Source organism: Microcaecilia unicolor, chromosome 9, assembly GCF_901765095.1.
Source record: "Microcaecilia unicolor chromosome 9, aMicUni1.1, whole genome shotgun sequence".
In the NCBI taxonomy this organism is placed as follows: domain Eukaryota; kingdom Metazoa; phylum Chordata; class Amphibia; order Gymnophiona; family Siphonopidae; genus Microcaecilia; species Microcaecilia unicolor.
Window position 1 is genome coordinate 175,745,301 of NC_044039.1, and position 17,420 is coordinate 175,762,720.

General features: G+C 45.7%; 1 protein-coding gene across 1 annotated transcript in view; it reads left to right on the forward strand.

Moving 5' to 3' along the window:
* The window catches only part of PCNX4 (pecanex 4), a 146,013-nt gene that overhangs the window by 87,676 nt on the left and 40,917 nt on the right, over positions 1-17,420 (forward strand). The window contains 1 exon segment of the mRNA XM_030213787.1: positions 10,860-10,963. Coding sequence (XP_030069647.1) covers positions 10,860-10,963 — 104 coding nt within the window.

The following is a 17,420-nucleotide window of genomic DNA, read 5'->3' on the forward strand; positions in this document are numbered from 1 at the left end:
GGGCCTCTGCATCGGCGCCGAGACATCGGATAGCTGCATCGACGTCGGTGGTACCAGGACCTCGTCTGCTGATGTCGTCGGACGGTGGTGCATCGGGTGGAGTGCAGGTGAGGGCTGTCCATTCCCCTGCTGGTGGCGGTGAGCCCTCGGGTGGGTCTCCCCCTACCCTGAGGGCTCCTGCGGTACAGCCCCCCCGAGATCGACCTTCTTCAGTCTCGGCCCCGAGGAAGCGACGGGTGGATTCGACGTCCTCCTCGTCGGTGCCGGGGAGCTCCGGTGACATGCTTCGGAAGAAATCGAAGAAGCATCGACACCGGTCTCCTCCCCGTGTCGGCACCGAGAGCTCTGGGTCGCCGAGGGATTCGGCACCCAGCAGGCATCGGCACCGAGAGGACCGCTCACCCTCTGTTCAGGAGGTGTCGATGCGCTCCGCTCTGGACAGCCCGGAACAGCCTCCACGCCCGGAACAGGTACTGACGTCGACGCCTGCATCGACCTCTCAGCCTTTCTCTGCAGCCGCTCTAAACGAGAGCCTCCGGGCCGTTCTCCCAGAGATTCTGGGAGAGCTGTTGCGCCCTACCCCTCCGGTACCGGCGGTGCTTGCGCCACCGGTACCGTCGAGCGTGGCGCCGGCTGGCCCATCGCCCAGGTTGAGGTCCCCGACGTCGGTACCGCGTGCGGTGCCGACCGCGGCCACCTCCCAGGAAGGCTCCCCGACTACGTCGGCGGAGGGAGCTTCGCCGATGCGGGCGAGGGAGTCTACCTCTCGACGCCCCCATCGTGGACGGGGTTCCACGGAGTCGAGCAGGGCGAGGTTGCAGACACAGGTCCGTGAACTTGTGTCTGACACCGAGGGTGAGGCCTCGTGGGAGGAAGAGGAAGATCCCAGATATTTCTCTGACGAGGAGTCTGGGGGTCTTCCGTCTGATCCCACTCCCTCTCCTGAGAGACAGCTTTCTCCTCCCGAGAGTCTGTCTTTTGCCTCCTTTGTCCGGGAGATGTCTACGGCCATCCCCTTCCCGGTGGTTGTGGAGGACGAGCCCAGGGCTGAAATGTTTGAGCTCCTGGACTATCCTTCTCCACCTAAGGAAGCGTCCACTGTTCCCTTGCACCATGTCCTGAAGAAGACATTGCTTGCGAACTGGACCAAACCATTAACTAATCCCCACATTCCCAAGAAGATCGAGTCCCAGTACCGGATCCATGGGGACCCAGAGCTGATGCGCACTCAGTTGCCTCATGACTCTGGAGTTGTGGATTTGGCCCTAAAGAAGGCTAAGAGTTCTAGGGAACATGCTTCGGCGCCCCCGGGCAAGGACGCTAGAACCTTAGACTCCTTTGGGAGGAAGGCCTACCATTCCTCTATGCTCGTGTCCAAGATCCAGTCTTACCAGCTCTACACGAGCATACACATGCGGAATAATGTGCGGCAGTTGGCGGGCTTGGTTGATGCTCTTCCCCCTGAGCAAGCCAAGCCTTTTCAGGAGGTGGTCAGGCAGCTGAAGGCGTGCAGAAAATTCCTGGCCAGAGGAGTTTATGACACTTTTGATGTTGCGTCCAGGGCCGCTGCTCAAGGTGTGGTGATGCGCAGGCTCTCATGGCTGCGTGCCGCCGACCTGGAGAATAGAGTCCAGCAGCGGATTACGGACTTGCCTTGCCGTGCGGATAACATTTTTGGCGAAAAAGTCGAGCAGGTGGTAGAGTCTCTCCACCAGCGGGACACCGCATTCGACAAGTTCGCCCGCCGGCAGCCTTCAGCTTCTACCTCTACAGGTAGACGATTTTTCGGGGGAAGGAAGACTGTTCCCTATACTTCTGGCAAGCGTAGGTACAATCCTCCTTCCCGACAGCCTGCGGCCCAGGCTAAGCCCCAGCGCGCTCGCTCTCGTCAGCAGCGTGCGAATCAGCAAGGCCCCGCGGCTCCCCAGCAAAAGCAAGGGGCGAGCTTTTGACTGGCTCCAGCAGAGCATAGCCGACATCCAAGTGTCAGTGCCGGGCGACCTGCCTGTCGGAGGGAGGTTGAAAGCTTTTCACCAAAGGTGGCCTCTTATAACCTCCGATCAGTGGGTTCTCCAAATAGTCCGGCAAGGATACACCCTCAATTTGGCCTCTCAACCTCCAAATTGTCCACCGGGAGCTCAGTCCTACAGCTTCCAGCACAAGCAGGTACTTGCAGAGGAACTCTCCGCCCTTCTCAGCGCCAATGCGGTCGAGCCCGTGCCATCCGGGCAAGAAGGGCTGGGGTTCTATTCCAGGTACTTCCTTGTGGAAAAGAAAACAGGGGGGATGCGTCCCATCCTAGACCTAAGGGCCCTGAACAAATATCTCGTAAAAGAAAAGTTCAGGATGCTTTCCCTGGGCACCCTTCTCCCCATGATTCAGCAAAACGATTGGCTATGCTCTCTGGACTTGAAGGATGCCTACACACACATCCCGATACTGCCAGCTCACAGACAGTATCTGCGATTTCAGCTGGGCGCACGCCACTTCCAGTACTGTGTGCTACCCTTTGGGCTCGCCTCTGCGCCCAGGGTGTTCACAAAGTGCCTAGCTGTGGTAGCAGCGGCGCTTCGCAGGCTGGGGGTGCACGTGTTCCCATATCTCGACGATTGGCTGGTGAAGAACACATCCGAGGCAGGAGCCCTGCAGTCCATGCAGATGACTATTCGCCTCCTGGAGCTACTGGGGTTTGTGATAAATTACCCAAAGTCCCATCTTCTCCCAGTGCAGAAACTCGAATTCATCGGAGCCCTGCTGGATTCTCGGACGGCTCGCGCCTATCTCCCAGAGGCGAGGGCCAACAACTTGTTGTCCCTCGTCTCGCGGGTGAGAGCGTCCCAGCAGATCACAGCTCGGCAGATGTTGAGATTGCTGGGCCACATGGCTTCCACAGTTCATGTGACTCCCATGGCCCGCCTTCACATGAGATCTGCTCAATGGACCCTAGCCTCCCAGTGGTATCAGGCCGCCGGGGGTCTAGAGGACGTGATCCACCTGTCCACGAGTTTTCTCGAATCCCTGTATTGGTGGACGATTTGCTCCAATTTGACTCTGGGACGTCCCTTCCAAATTCCTCAGCCTCAAAAAGTGCTGACCACGGATGCGTCTCTCCTGGGATGGGGAGCTCATGTCGATGGGCTTCACACCCAAGGAAGGTGGTCCCTCCAAGAAAGCGATCTACAGATCAATCTTCTGGAGTTGCGAGCGATCTGGAACGCTCTGAAGGCTTTCAGAGATCGGCTGTCCCACCAAATTATCCAAATTCAGACAGACAATCAGGTTGCCATGTACTATGTCAACAAGCAGGGGGGCACCGGATCTCGCCCCCTGTGTCAGGAAGCCGTCAGCATGTGGCTCTGGGCTCGCCGTCAAGGCATGGTGCTCCAAGCCACATATCTGGCAGGCGTAAACAACAGTCTGGCCGACAGGTTGAGCAGGATTATGCAACCTCACGAGTGGTCGCTCAATTCCCGTGCGGTGCGACAGATCTTCCGGGCGTGGGGCACCCCCCTGGTGGATCTCTTCGCATCTCAAGTGAACCACAAGGTCCCTCAGTTCTGTTCCAGGCTTCAGGCCCACGGCAGACTGGCGTCGGATGCCTTCCTCCTGGATTGGGGGGAAGGTCTGCTGTATGCTTATCCTCCCATTCCTCTGGTGGGGAAGACTTTGTTGAAACTCAAGCAAGACCGAGGCACCATGATTCTGATTGCTCCCTTTTGGCCGCGTCAGATCTGGTTCCCTCTTCTTCTGGAGTTATCCTCCGAAGAACCGTGGAGATTGGAGTGTTTTCCGACCCTCATCACGCAGGACGAAGGGGCTCTGCTGCATCCCAACCTCCAGTCCCTGGCTCTCACGGCCTGGATGTTGAGGGCGTAGACTTTGCCTCTTTGGGTCTGCCAGAGGGTGTCTCCCGCATCTTGCTTGCTTCCAGGAAAGACTCCACTAAGAGAAGTTACTTCTTTCATTGGAGGAGGTTTGCCGTCTGGTGTGACAGCAAGGCCCTAGATCCTCGCTCTTGTCCTACACAGACCCTGCTTGAATACCTTCTCCACTTGTCTGAGTCTGGTCTGAAGACCAACTCCGTAAGGGTTCACCTTAGTGCAATCAGTGCATACCATTACCAAGTGGAAGGTAAGCCGATCTCAGGACAGCCTTTAGTTGTTCGCTTCATGAGAGGTTTGCTTTTGTCAAAGCCCCCTGTCAAGCCTCCTACAGTGTCATGGGATCTCAATGTCGTTCTCACCCAGCTGATGAAACCTCCTTTCGAGCCACTGAATTCCTGCCATCCGAAGTACTTGACCTGGAAGGTCATTTTCTTGGTGGCAGTTACCTCGGCTCGTAGAGTCAGTGAGCTTCAGGCCCTGGTAGCCCAGGCCCCTTACACCAAATTTCATCACAACAGAGTAGTCCTCCGCACTCACCCTAAGTTTCTGCCAAAGGTTGTGTCGGAGTTCCATCTGAACCAGTCAATTGTCTTGCCAACATTCTTTCCCCGTCCTCATTCCTGCCCTGCTGAACGTCAGCTGCACACATTGGACTGCAAGAGAGCATTGGCCTTCTATCTGGAGCGGACACAGCCCCACAGACAGTCCGCCCAATTGTTTGTTTCTTTTGATCCCAACAAGAGGGGAGTGGCTGTAGGGAAACGCACCATATCCAATTGGCTAGCAGATTGCATTTCCTTCACTTACGCTCAGGCTGGGCTGGCTCTTGAGGGTCATGTCACGGCTCATAATGTTAGAGCCATGGCAGCGTCGGTAGCCCACTTGAAGTCAGCCACCATGGAGGAAATTTGCAAAGCTGCGACGTGGTCATCTGTCCACACATTCACATCTCATTACTGCCTGCAGCAGGATACCCGACGTGACAGTCGGTTCGGGCAGTCAGTTCTTCAGAACCTGTTTGGGCTTTAGGATCCAACTCCACCCCCCGAGGGCCCTGTTTGTTCTGTTCCAGGCTACACTCTCAGTTAGTTGGTAAATTTTTTAGGTCAATCTCAGTTTTGTCCTCGCCGTTGCGAGGCCCAATTGACCAATGTTGTTGTTTTGAGTGAGCCTGGGGGCTAGGGATACCCCATCAGTGAGAACAAGCAGCCTGCTTGTCCTCGGAGAAAGCGAATGCTACATACCTGTAGAAGGTATTCTCCGAGGACAGCAGGCTGATTGTTCTCACAAACCCGCCCGCCTCCCCTTTGGAGTTGTGTCTTCCCTTGAAGTGTATTGTCTTGCTACATACTGGACTGGCCGGCTCGAGCCGGTTTCGGGCGGGAAGACGGCCGCGCATGCGCGGTGCGCGCGGGCGCGCGAGGGCTAGCAAAGGACTTTGCTAGTGAAGTTTCCGATTGGAGGGGCTGCCGTGGACGTCACCCATCAGTGAGAACAATCAGCCTGCTGTCCTCGGAGAATACCTTCTACAGGTATGTAGCATTCGCTTTCTGTTAAGGGCACTGCAGAGTCACATCAGCAATGCATTGTGGTGGGTGTAGGGTATTGGGCTCCGTGATTCCACTAGCTTGTGTTACATGCTCACGATGTTGGTTGTTGGTAGGCTGTACCACCATGGTGCTTTTCCCTCTGCTTACTGGGTCAGAGTGTGCCCTGTTTTGTTTCCGGTAGTCCATGAGGTAGTGGCCATTTTTGTAAGCAGTTTTAGATCCCTTTCACGTGTTAGCCACGTTACAGAACTTAGTTCTTACCTTGAATGTGGCTGAAAGAGGGCATTGTACAGCATTCTGCTAGCTCTGACCTACTGCTCATCTCAGTACCAGGGAGACTTGTTGCCAGTGGGGCACAACCTCTGATCTGCAGTTAACTGAGTAAGCGTGCTTATTCCAATAAAGGACGTTTTTGGAGAGATTAGTCTTCAGGTGTCAACTGGTGTGCCAATGTTATATAGCAGCAACAAGTCCTAGAGGCCTGCGTGTATGCAGGTCCCTGGAGCACTTTTAGTGGGTACCGCAGTGCACTTCAGCCAGGTGGACCCAGGCCCATCCCCCCTACCTGTAACACTTGTGCTGGTAAATGGGAGGTCTTCAAAACCCACTGTACCCACATGTAGGTGCCCCCTTCACCCCTAAGAGCTATGGTAGTGTTGTACATATGTGGGTAGTGGGTTTTGGGGGAGGAGGGTTGGGGGCTCAGCACCCGTGGTAAGGGAGCTATGCATGTGAGAGCTTTTTCTGAAGTCCACCGCACTGACCTCTAGGGTGCCCAGTTGGTGTCCTGGCATATCAGGGGGGCAAGTGTACTATGAATCCTGGCCCCTCCCATGACCAAATGGCTCAGATTAGGACGTTTTTGAGCTGGGCGTTTTTAGTTTCCATTATCGCTAAAAAAAACAAACGCCCAGCTGAAAAACGTCCATTTTTTCGATAATACGGTCTGTCCCGCCTCTTCACGTACCCGTTTTCGGACATTGACACCCATGGAGATAGGCATTCACGTTCGATTATGCCGCTCTTGGTCTACTATCAGGCTCATTTTCGAAAGAGAAGGATGCCCATCTTTCGACACAAATCGGAAGATGGGCGTCATCCTCACGGTCGCCTAAATCGGCATAATCGGAAGCCGATTTTTGGTGTCACCAACTGCTTTCCGTCGCGGGGATGACCAGAGTTCACGGGGGCGTGTCGGAGGCATAGCAAAAGCGTTGGGCGTGCCTAACATATGGACGTCCTCGACCCATAATGGAAAAAAAAGGGTGTCCCTGACGAGCACTTGGACGACTTTACCTGGTCATGTTTTTATTACGACCAAGCCACAAAAATGTGCCCGAACTGACCAGATGTCCACCGGAGAGAATCGGAGATGACCTCCCCTTACTCCCCCAGTGGTCACTAACCCCCCTCCCTCCCTTCCTCAAAAAAAATCTTTAAAAATCTTTTGTGGCAGCCTCTATGCCAGCCTCAGGTCCATCACAGCAGTATGCAGGTCCCTGGAGCAGTTTTAGTGGGTGCAGTGCACTTCAGACAGGCGGACCCAGACCCATCCCTCTCACCCCACCTGTTACACTTGTGGTGGTAAATGTGAGCCCTCCAAAACCCACCAGAAACCCATTGTACCCACATCTAGGTGTTTCACTTCACCTGTAAGGGCTATAGTAGCGGTGTATAGTTGTGGATAGTGGGTTTGGGGGGGGGGGGGTTTGGGGGGCTCAGCACACAAGGTAAGGGAGCTATGTACCTGGGATCAATGATGCATTAATGAGTTAGGATCACAAGCTTGATCTAAGTAACAATTCCCAATGTCTTGTTTAAAAAGTATAATAAAAACCAGAACCATGAACCCAGAGATGTCATTGACAGTAAATAACTGGTTTCCTTGTTCAGAGGAAATTACTTGTGTTATTTTTTTGTTTAGTTTGAGGAATTATTATACCACCTTACATCCTTAAAAAGGAAAAACAAGGTGGTTTACAATAACATGGTAAAACCAGAAAACAAAAGAGGAAAATAAATTTAAAATATACTCAATAAAAGAGAGAGAAAAAGGATGTAAAAAGAAAGTGTCATAAGTAGCTCACTTGTGTGCCATTCTGAAACATTGTAAATCCTGCAAAAACTTTTAAAAAACTTTATTTATTGATTTTAAAGCAACATAATATTTATAAAAACATATAACAGCATATAATATGGAACAATGAAGAAAAAAACAAACAAAAAAACCCAATCAAACTGATTTTTAATGGCGCATTAAAATGCATTCAGCTGATTTCACTTCATTAGGGACTAGGGAGGTGAATTCCACTCTGTAGGTCCAAAACAAGAAACTGCTGCATGTTTTGTTGTGTCAAGGTAGTACTGTGATGGAAGAATGAGTAGGAAAATGGGTGCATCGGGGAACAAAAGGATAAGATAAGGAACACCTGTTTAAAAAAAAAAAGCAGACGTATTCAGAGCAATACCTTGAATTGAATCTTAGATGCTCCTGGGAGCCAGTGCAGTGTTTTTATGCTGGCATAATATGATAATACCAGCCTGTACCTTTCAGTATCTGAGCAGTAGTAGTATTCTGCACCTGTTTTAACTAAAGCATGATTTAAGATCTAATATAAGGAATTATAATAGTTCAACTTGGGACCAAAGCAAAGGCAAGAATTTTTAAACCATACAAAGAGAAATAACTTTCATTGAACATAGTTGTCAAATCACTAACTAAGATTATTTAGTAACAGCAGAAATCTGAAAATTAAACTTTTAAGAATAAAATTTACAACCCCAAATGTTAATACCATCAGAAAATATTAACAAGGACATTTGTGATTGGAACAGCCAGAAGTGGAGGGTGGCTCACAACCCACATTGCTTTGGATTTAGATGGATTGTTTCATGCCATGATGGATGAGCCAAGTGGTCATTGAATTGAGAGCTGTATTTAAATCTCCGAGATAGGGATTAAAGTTATTAATGTAATGATTTTGAACATCTGCAAAAATATAACAACTCTGACCAAGACTCTGAATCAGTGTAGGTAAAAGGGAAAGGAAGATTTTGAAAAGGATTGGAGCCAAGATCCATACCCTAAGGAGACCCCCAAACTGTAGTGAATAAAAAGCAGATGTGAAGGAAGAATTTTAATGCAATGAATGTGCCTAAAAGTACATAGAAAAGTAGATAGAAAACAGAGCTGTGTCCATCATACCTACGAAACAGAAATGATCCAGAAATATAGTTGGGTCCACCGATCAAAGGCCGCACTGAGATCCATGGAGATAGCTGACGCTTGATTATGCTATATTCTGCACCTTAAATCATTATGAAAATGTAATACAGGAGTCTCTATAGAGTTATTGATTATAAAACCAGATTGTTTGGGGTGAAAAAACAAGTTAGCTGAGAATGTACTACCTCTCAAGAATGTTGGCAGGAAAGCACAAGTTACAGATAGGATGATAATTAAGGGGGCCTTTTACAAAGCCATGCTAGCGTTTTTAGCTCATGGTAAAAATCAGCTGGTGGTAAACACTGAGACACCCTTAGGAATATAATGGGTATCTCAGCATTTACCGCCAACTGATTTTTACCTCAAGCTAAAAATGCTAGCACGGCTTTGTAAAAGATGACCTAAGTGGTTTAAGCTGGCCAAGATCGATCCTTTCAGGATTGGCCCAAGAATTGCATACTTCCAGATGGAAGGAAACATTCGTGTGGGTAGACTGGTCTTGATAATTGAAAGAAGGAATGGGAGGTTGTGAAGGTCTTGCCCAGTGTATTTTAATAAAAGGAATCAAATATTTTGTGACCCTCACTAGACTTTTAGTCATCTTTTCTCAGAGATGATCACATTTCCAAACACTTGAATGAGTGAAAATGCTAAGTAGCTTCCTATTGAAAAGAGTTTCCTATTCACATTGAAAATAAATTGAAATGAAAATATATATATTACAGTTTGGTACCATTCATTTAAGAAATATCCAAATGTGCATTTCTTTAATTCCTACCTCAACTTTCTGATACACTGGGATAGAACAAACAATTATAAGCCCCCTTTTACTAAAGCACGCTTAGTTTTTAGAGCGCTAAAATTGTGGGTGTGCTAAACGTTAGAGACGCCTATAGGAATGCATTGGCGTGTCTAACATTTAGCGCGCCTACAATTTTAGCGTGCGCTAAAAACGTGTGTGCCTTAGTACAAGGGGACCTTAGTTAATAGGTTTATTTGATGATCTCCCTGCCTTAAGAAAATATGATACTAATTGAGCACAATTTTTGCAGTCTTTCTTAACTTTACAAGGAGGTGGGGATTAACCTGCAAATGACAAATGTCAGCATTTTAAAAACATTTTTTAAATATAAAAATGGTTCTTATTTTAAATCCCCCCCCCCCCACCTTTACAAAGCCACGTGGCAATGCCAATACATTGGCATTACTGCACTGGCAGCTGCTAGCGCAGCTTTATAAAAAGGGAGGGGGGATAAATGAGCACATCATGATTTTTACAAAATGCATAACACATTTTCTTTGGTTATGTCTAATGAAGTAAACTATATTTGTCTCTTAAGGATAACAATTTTTAGGTCTTACAAGGGTGCAGAGTATCAGTATTCCTTTGTTGTGCTGGCCCTATCACATCTGCTCATTTACATGCCATGCTGGTCCTGCTACATCTTCTCATTCATATGCCAATCACTTCTTCAGTGTTGCCCTCAGTAGGCATGTGCATGCCTGTATACCTCCTTTTCTAACTAGATCTAGTCATTTGTATTTTGAAAGGATATAATCAGCTGAGAAAATCTGATTCATAGTCAGGTCTGCTACACCAAAAAAAAAAAAAAAAGGATCCAAGGTAGACAACAGGATGTATAAAGGACTTTATTATATTAAAGGTAAAATGCTCCATAAAATGGAAAAGTAACACACAGAAATCTAGTCAATTTCTATGTATTATTTTTGTATTTGTTTTTAATTATAGCTGTGCCCCTGACACAGAAGTTTTGAAACATAGCCATGTTGGGCATTTTGCATTTTTAAGATAAGGTCCTTTACGCATCCTGTTATCTACTTTGGATCCACTTATTGGTGGTGGTCTTCTGGTGTGGATCCCTATCTCTTTGCTTTACATTCTGTTTGAGAAGGTAAAGCCATTTAAGGCTGTCTGAAGTTATTATGTCAGGAAAAAAAACATCAGGATAAACCCAACACTAGGTCTGAGTATACCAAAATGTGACCACTGCAAGCAAGCCTCTACAAGAATATAGATTATTATACATGTTAAGGTTCTCAGCTTGTGCCTGTTTAATTACAACATGGGTAAACTGAACCTGTGTGTGTGTGTGTGGGGGGGGGGTGAAATTGGAGGTAAAATTTCAACTGAGAAAGGGTAGCAAGAGGAAAACAAATTCTTTTCTCTTCACTTTTTAGGTCTCCTTTCATCTGGCTCACACTATCTATGCCGCTTTCAGGATCGTCTGATGTGGATACTTGTGTTAGAAAGAGGCTTCACGTATTGCTGCATTAATATTAAGGTGAAAGTTTACTAAAAATGTATTTGTCTTGTATTTCAAGATGGGAAATAAGGTACATTGATTAAATTCTGCTGGGAAACACCACAGAAAAAGATACTTTAAAGTGAAAGTGGTTTTTCAAATCTAAGAGCTGAATTTGAGAGAGGATGATATGCCCACAGCTTCTGCTACAGCTGAAAATCAATGATGAGCTAAAAATATGAGATGACAGCAAACCACTTCAAGCATTCTGATAAGCAGGGAACAGATGGTGATGTACTTGAAACAGGCAATGAATGTTTAGTTAGGTCTATGCTAATGCAAAGTAAATGTCAGCATTCACCCTCTGGTGAAATCATCTACTTGCATTTAAGTATAGTAACACAGAAAATGATTTTACCCACCCAAAAACACCATACTGCACAGATAGTGGATTTAGGCTACCTAGGACTCTGTCTTTACTAGCTAGAGATGATGATTTGTACTTTACTATGAAGTTAATTTATCTCATAAATACAGGGTAGGTAGAGAGGACATTTTGGCTATACAGTTGTCTCTACAAGCCAAAAAAAAAAAAAAAAGATATATGTGAATATAGTTTTGCATCAACAAGCAGGACCAGAGTAAGGCACACAAGTGGATGATAGCATCGCTATTACTGGAATGGAACAGCTCTCCCAGAGCTCTGAACTTAGTGTAAAGTTCGTAGTACACAATGCCTTTCCCACTAAAGTATTTTTCTTTGGTTTTGTTCCTTTCATACTGCTGAGTGGACATGTGACAAAGCTTTCCCAATAAAATGTATTATTTTATCATTTTTTCTTAAACATTGAGACACTTGACACTATCAGTACTCTGGGTACTGTGATATAGTTGCCTTTCCTAGAAGTTCATCTTTTCACATCTGCCCTCTCCTCATCCACCTCGAGGACCTTAACTTGTTCTGCTTATGCTGTAGGGACCCAGTCATTACTTGGAAAACTGCATGTTCTGTATGCTCATGTTGATAGCTTGTTGATACAACAAGATTGAACATCTGTCATGTGGGATGCCCATGTGACTCTTCTTTGGTGGAAGTACATCGGATTACCTGAGTTACAACCTATACCTCTTACTCGGCTTGGAGTACCGCCACAGGTGAATACCTCGCACCTGCACAGAGGCCCGGACACAGAAGAGCATGACAGGAAGTTTGTTTCTGCCTGCTGTACTTATCTAAAAGTTCTCAATTCATTTGAAGCTTTGCACAAGTTGCATAGAACTTCAGCAGATGAGGTACACAGCTCCCTTATACATTCTTAGTGCAGTGGTCCTGCTCATGGATAGCAGAATTTTCCTTTCCGGCATATCACCCATAATTATTGCATAGCAATAACATTCTGAACAGAGATCCAGTCCTATCCCTGCGTGCTTCCACTGCACAGTTGACAAACAAGACTTTCCCTTCTCTGTGCAGCAAAAGCAGTTTTGCCACAGCCATCCTGTGGAGATGTTACCAGCTTCTTTTTTTCAAGGAAAACCTCCTTTCCAATTGTGAGTGGCATTATAACTTCTGGATTGTTGGAATCCTGCACCCTTGGGTTTTTGTAGCCCAAATGCAAATATTTTTTAGCTTTATGCTATCTACCTTTATTCAAGGAGTCTATCCTATTGCAGATTTTGGTATCATCTATAAAACCTTACCAGACAGCCCCTCCACAATTTTGCTTACAAAAATGTCTAAAAGAACGGAACCAAGAACTGATCCCTGCTGCACACCGATGGTAACAACCCTTTCCTAAGAGTGAACTCCATTTACCACTACTTTGACACCTTCCACTCAACCAGTTTCTAACCCAGTGAGTCACTTAGGGCCCATAGTAAAGGTGTACAGTTTATACGTTGGCTGTGCGGAACCATGTCAGTCTTTGCTGAAGACTAAGTACACCACATCTAGTGCTTTCCCTTGATCCAACTCTCTTGCAACCCAGTCAGAGAAATTAATCAGATTGATTTGGCAAGTCCTGCCTTTAGGAAGAACTCTGCTGCCTTGGGTGCTGCAATTCATTTATTCCAGAAGCCACATGGTCTTCTGTTTTAGAAGTATTTACATTAATTTACTCATCACAGAACAGACTAATAGCCTGTAGTATCCCAACATTCTCCTTAATTCTGCTTTTGTGGAGAGAGATCACCTTTGGTCCTCCAGGATCACTCCTTACTCTAAAAAAGCACTGAAAAGGTTGGGCATGAAACCTCCAGAATTTATATAGTAAATGATGGCAGATAAAGACCCACACAGTCCATCCAGTCTGCCCAACAAGGCGGCCCAAGCTGCTCCAGCCACTCTGTGCAAGTTACACCCGTTAATGATGGGCAGTTTGCTACAATTCCAACCACATATAGGGAGTTATATTTGATGCAGTCTTGGAAGAGTGGTTTTATAATTTTGGTTCATTTTCAGTATCAATAACTATTAAACCAACAATCAAGCTATGTCACTAACTGACATTTTACTTATCAATCTCACGATCTCTTTCCCCCTCCTCCCTGAGATACATTTATAGCATCTGATGTGAATGTGATCTAAAATTTGCATACTTGATCTGGCCTTGCCATTCTCAGGACACACACCCTAGAAGTCTGCTCTGCACTGGCCTTTTCAGCTACTGGAGTTGTCATCTAATCACCACTTAAGGATTTTTTTTTTTTTAAATTCCATCCCCTTTCCATGTAGGGGTCTTTTGTTTATTCTGTGCATTTTTGAATTCTGTTAGTTTCCACCACCTCCCCCAAGAGGATATTCTAGGTATCCATCATCCTCTGTGAAAAAGTACTTCCTTATGTTGCTCTTAAGTCAGCCTCCCTGCAACCTGAATTCATGTTCTGTAGTTACTGCTTCTCCATCTCGAGAAATGATTTGTTTTTATATTAATATCTTTCAAGTATTTAAACGTCTTTATCATATCTCCCCCAATCCCTTCTTTCCTCTAGGGTATACATATTCAGATCCTCGAGTCTCCTCTTATATGTCTTTTGGTGCAAACCTCATCCCATTTTTGTCACGTTTCTCTGAACTGCTTTGACTTCTTATGTCCTTTGCAGATAAGGCTTCCAAAACTGAATACAGTACTCCACGTTGGGCTTCATCAGTGATTTGTATAGGGGCATTAACACCTCCTTTCTTCTGCTGGTTATGCAGCCTAGCATCCCTCTGGCTACAGCCACCTCTTATCACATAGGGGCCCTTTTACAAAGGTGTGTAAGGGCCTACATGCATTAAATTGGCATTACTGCCTGGCTAGCGAATGCACCTGACAGTAATTTCAAGTTTACTACAGAGGCGTTCCCGGAGGTAATCGGCAGTTAGCATGTGCTGGACGGTTACTGCGTGGGTAACACGTGAGCCATTACTGCTGATTCAGTGGGTGGCGTTAAGGGCTCAGGCCATAAATATATGCACGCTGGTTTTCATTTTGCCACATGTCCATTTCTCGGCCTCCAACAAAATTCCCTTTTTTCCAGATGCAGTGAAGAAACGGTCCAGCACACATCCAATACACACACCCACACTACCACAGGCCACTTTTTGGCACGCCTTTGTAAAAGGGCCCCAATGTGTGAGGATCTCAAGACAGCGAAACAAGTAACCCAAGATCTTTCTCCTGAACTGTTCTTATCAGACTCTCGCCTCTTATCTCATATTTCTTTTGGATTTCTATATCCCAAGTGCATCGCTCTGCATTTCTTTGCATTAAATTTTAACAGCCAGATCTTAGACCATTTTTCTAATTTTTTAGATCTTTACTCCTATTTTCTACTCCTTCTGGGGTGTCCACTCTGTTGGTAATCTTCATATCATCTGCAAAAAGGCAAACTTTTCCTTCTAACCCTTCAGCAATGTCATTCTGAAATATATTAAATAGAATCAGTCCACTCTCCTATTCTCCAAGCAGATTTCTTTTACCATCACTGTTGTCAGTCAACCATTTTCGAATCTATTTCACAATTTTCAGCTCGCTCAGCTTATTCCTGAGCCTCCTGTAAGGAACTGTATCAAAGGCTTTGCTAAAATCCAAGTAGATTACATCTAGCCCATGTCCTTTATCTAGTTCATTGGTCACCAAGTCAGAGATCAGATTTCATTTGGCAGGATTTTCCTTTGTTAAAACCATATTGCCTGAGATCTTGCAACCTGTTGAATTCTACAAAGTTACTATTATTATTATTACATTTGTACCCCGCGCTTTCCCACTCAAAGCAGGTTCAATGCGGCTTACATAGTAATAGGGATTATAGAATATTGATAAAGAAAATAAATAGTTAAGTATAGCAGAATAACAAAAGAGATTGGTAGGTAGAGTAGGACGGGGTGAAGGGAGTAGGAGAGGTATGAGCAAGGGTAGGTGAACAATGGAGGAGGGGGATGGGTTACAGGATAAACAAGGGAGTTTTGGTGGGAGAAGTAGTAGTCTAGGTCATTGTCGTCTCCTGGATATGTATTGGGTAGTAAGGTTGGGTGGGATACCGGTGCCGGAAATGGTATTCGAAGCTGACGAGTCGGAGAAACTTAATGAATGGGGCAGTTCTACAAACTGAAGAGTAGCAAATCTCCTGGACCGGATGGTATTCATCCCAGAGTACTGATAGAACTGAAATATGAACTTGCGGAGCTATTGTTAGAAATATGTAATTTATCCTTAAAATCGAGCATGGTACCAGAAGATTGGAGGGTGGCCAATGTAACGCCGATTTTTAAAAAAAGTTCCAGAGGAGATCCGGGAAATTATAGACCGGTGAGTCTGATGTCAGTGCCGGGCAAAATGGTAGAGACTATTATTAAGAACAAAATTACAGAGCATATTCAAAAGCATGGATTAATGAGACAAAGAGGCATATTTTCAAAGCACTTTGGGAGGCTAAGTTCCATAGGTTTCTATGGAACTTTGGGAGGCTAAGTGCTTTGAAAATATGCCTCAAAGTCAACATGGATTTAGTGAAGGGAAATCTTGCCTCATCAATCTACTACATTTCTTTGAAGGGGTGAACAAACATGTGGATAAAGGTGAGCCAGTTGATATTGTGTATCTGGATTTTCAGAAGGCAAAGTACCTCATGAAAGACTCCAGAGGAAATTGGAGAGTCATGCGATAGGAGGTAGTGTTCTATTGTGGATTAAAAACTGGTTAAAAGATAGAAAACAGAGAGTAGGTTTAAATGGTCAGTATTCTCAATGGAGAAGGGTAGTTAGTGGGGTTCCCCAGGGCTTTTTAAACATATTTATAAATGACCTAGAGATGGGAGTAACTAGTGAGGTAATTAAATTTGCTGATGACACAAAGTTATTCAAAGTCATTAAATCGCGGGAGGATTGTGAAAAATTACAAGCGGACCTTACGAGACTGGGAGACTGGGCGTCTAAATGGCAGATGACGTTTAATGTGAGCAAGTGCAAAGTGATGCATGTGGGAAAGAGGAACCCGAATTATAGCTATGTCATGCAAGATTCCACGTTAGGAGTTACGGACCAAGAAAGGGATCTAGGTGTCGTCGTTGATGATACGTTGAAACCTTCTGCTCAGTGTGCTGCTGCGGCTAAGAAAGCAAATAGAATGTTAGGTATTATTAGGAAAGGAATGGAAAACAAAATGAGGATATTATAATGCCTTTGTATTGCTCCATGGTGCGACCGTACCTCGAATATTGTGTTCATTTCTTGTCGCCGCATCTCAAAAAAGATATAGTGGAATTAGAAAAGGTGCAGATAAGGGCGACGAAAATGATAAAGGGGATGGGACGACTTCCCTATGAGGAAAGGCTAAAGCGGCTAGGTCTCTTCAGCTTGGAGAAAAAGCGGCTGAGGGGAGATATGATAGAGGTCTATAAAATAATGAGTAGAGTTGAACGGGTAGATGTGAAGCGTCTGTTCACGCTTTCCAAAAATACTAGGACTAGGGGGCATGCGATGAAGCTACAATGTAGTAAATTTAAAACGAATCAGAGAAAAGTTTTCTTCACTCAACGTGTAATTAAACTCTGGAATTCGTTGCCAGAGAATGTGGTAAAGGCGGTTAGCTTAGCAGAGTTTAACAAAGGTTTGGACGGCTTCCTAAAGGAAAAAGTCCATAGACTGTTATTAAATGGACTTGGGGAAAATCCACTATTTCTGGGATAAGCAGTATAAAATGTTTTGTACATTTTTGAGATCTTGCTGGTTATCTGTGACCTGGATTTTCGGAAGGGTAGATAGTCACTGATTGATCTGATAGGTCTGGGGAGGGCATTCCAGAGTTGGCTGCCTAAGAAGGAGAAATTGGATCCATATTAGGTTTTATATCTGAGACCTTTGCAATTGGGGTAATGTAGGTTGAGGTAAGTTTGTGAGGTTTCAGTCATGTTTCTGGTGGGAAGGTCAATTAAATTAAGCATATAGCTCGGAGATTCACCGTGGATAATCTTGTGGATTAATGTATGAACCTTGAAGTTGATACGTTCTCTA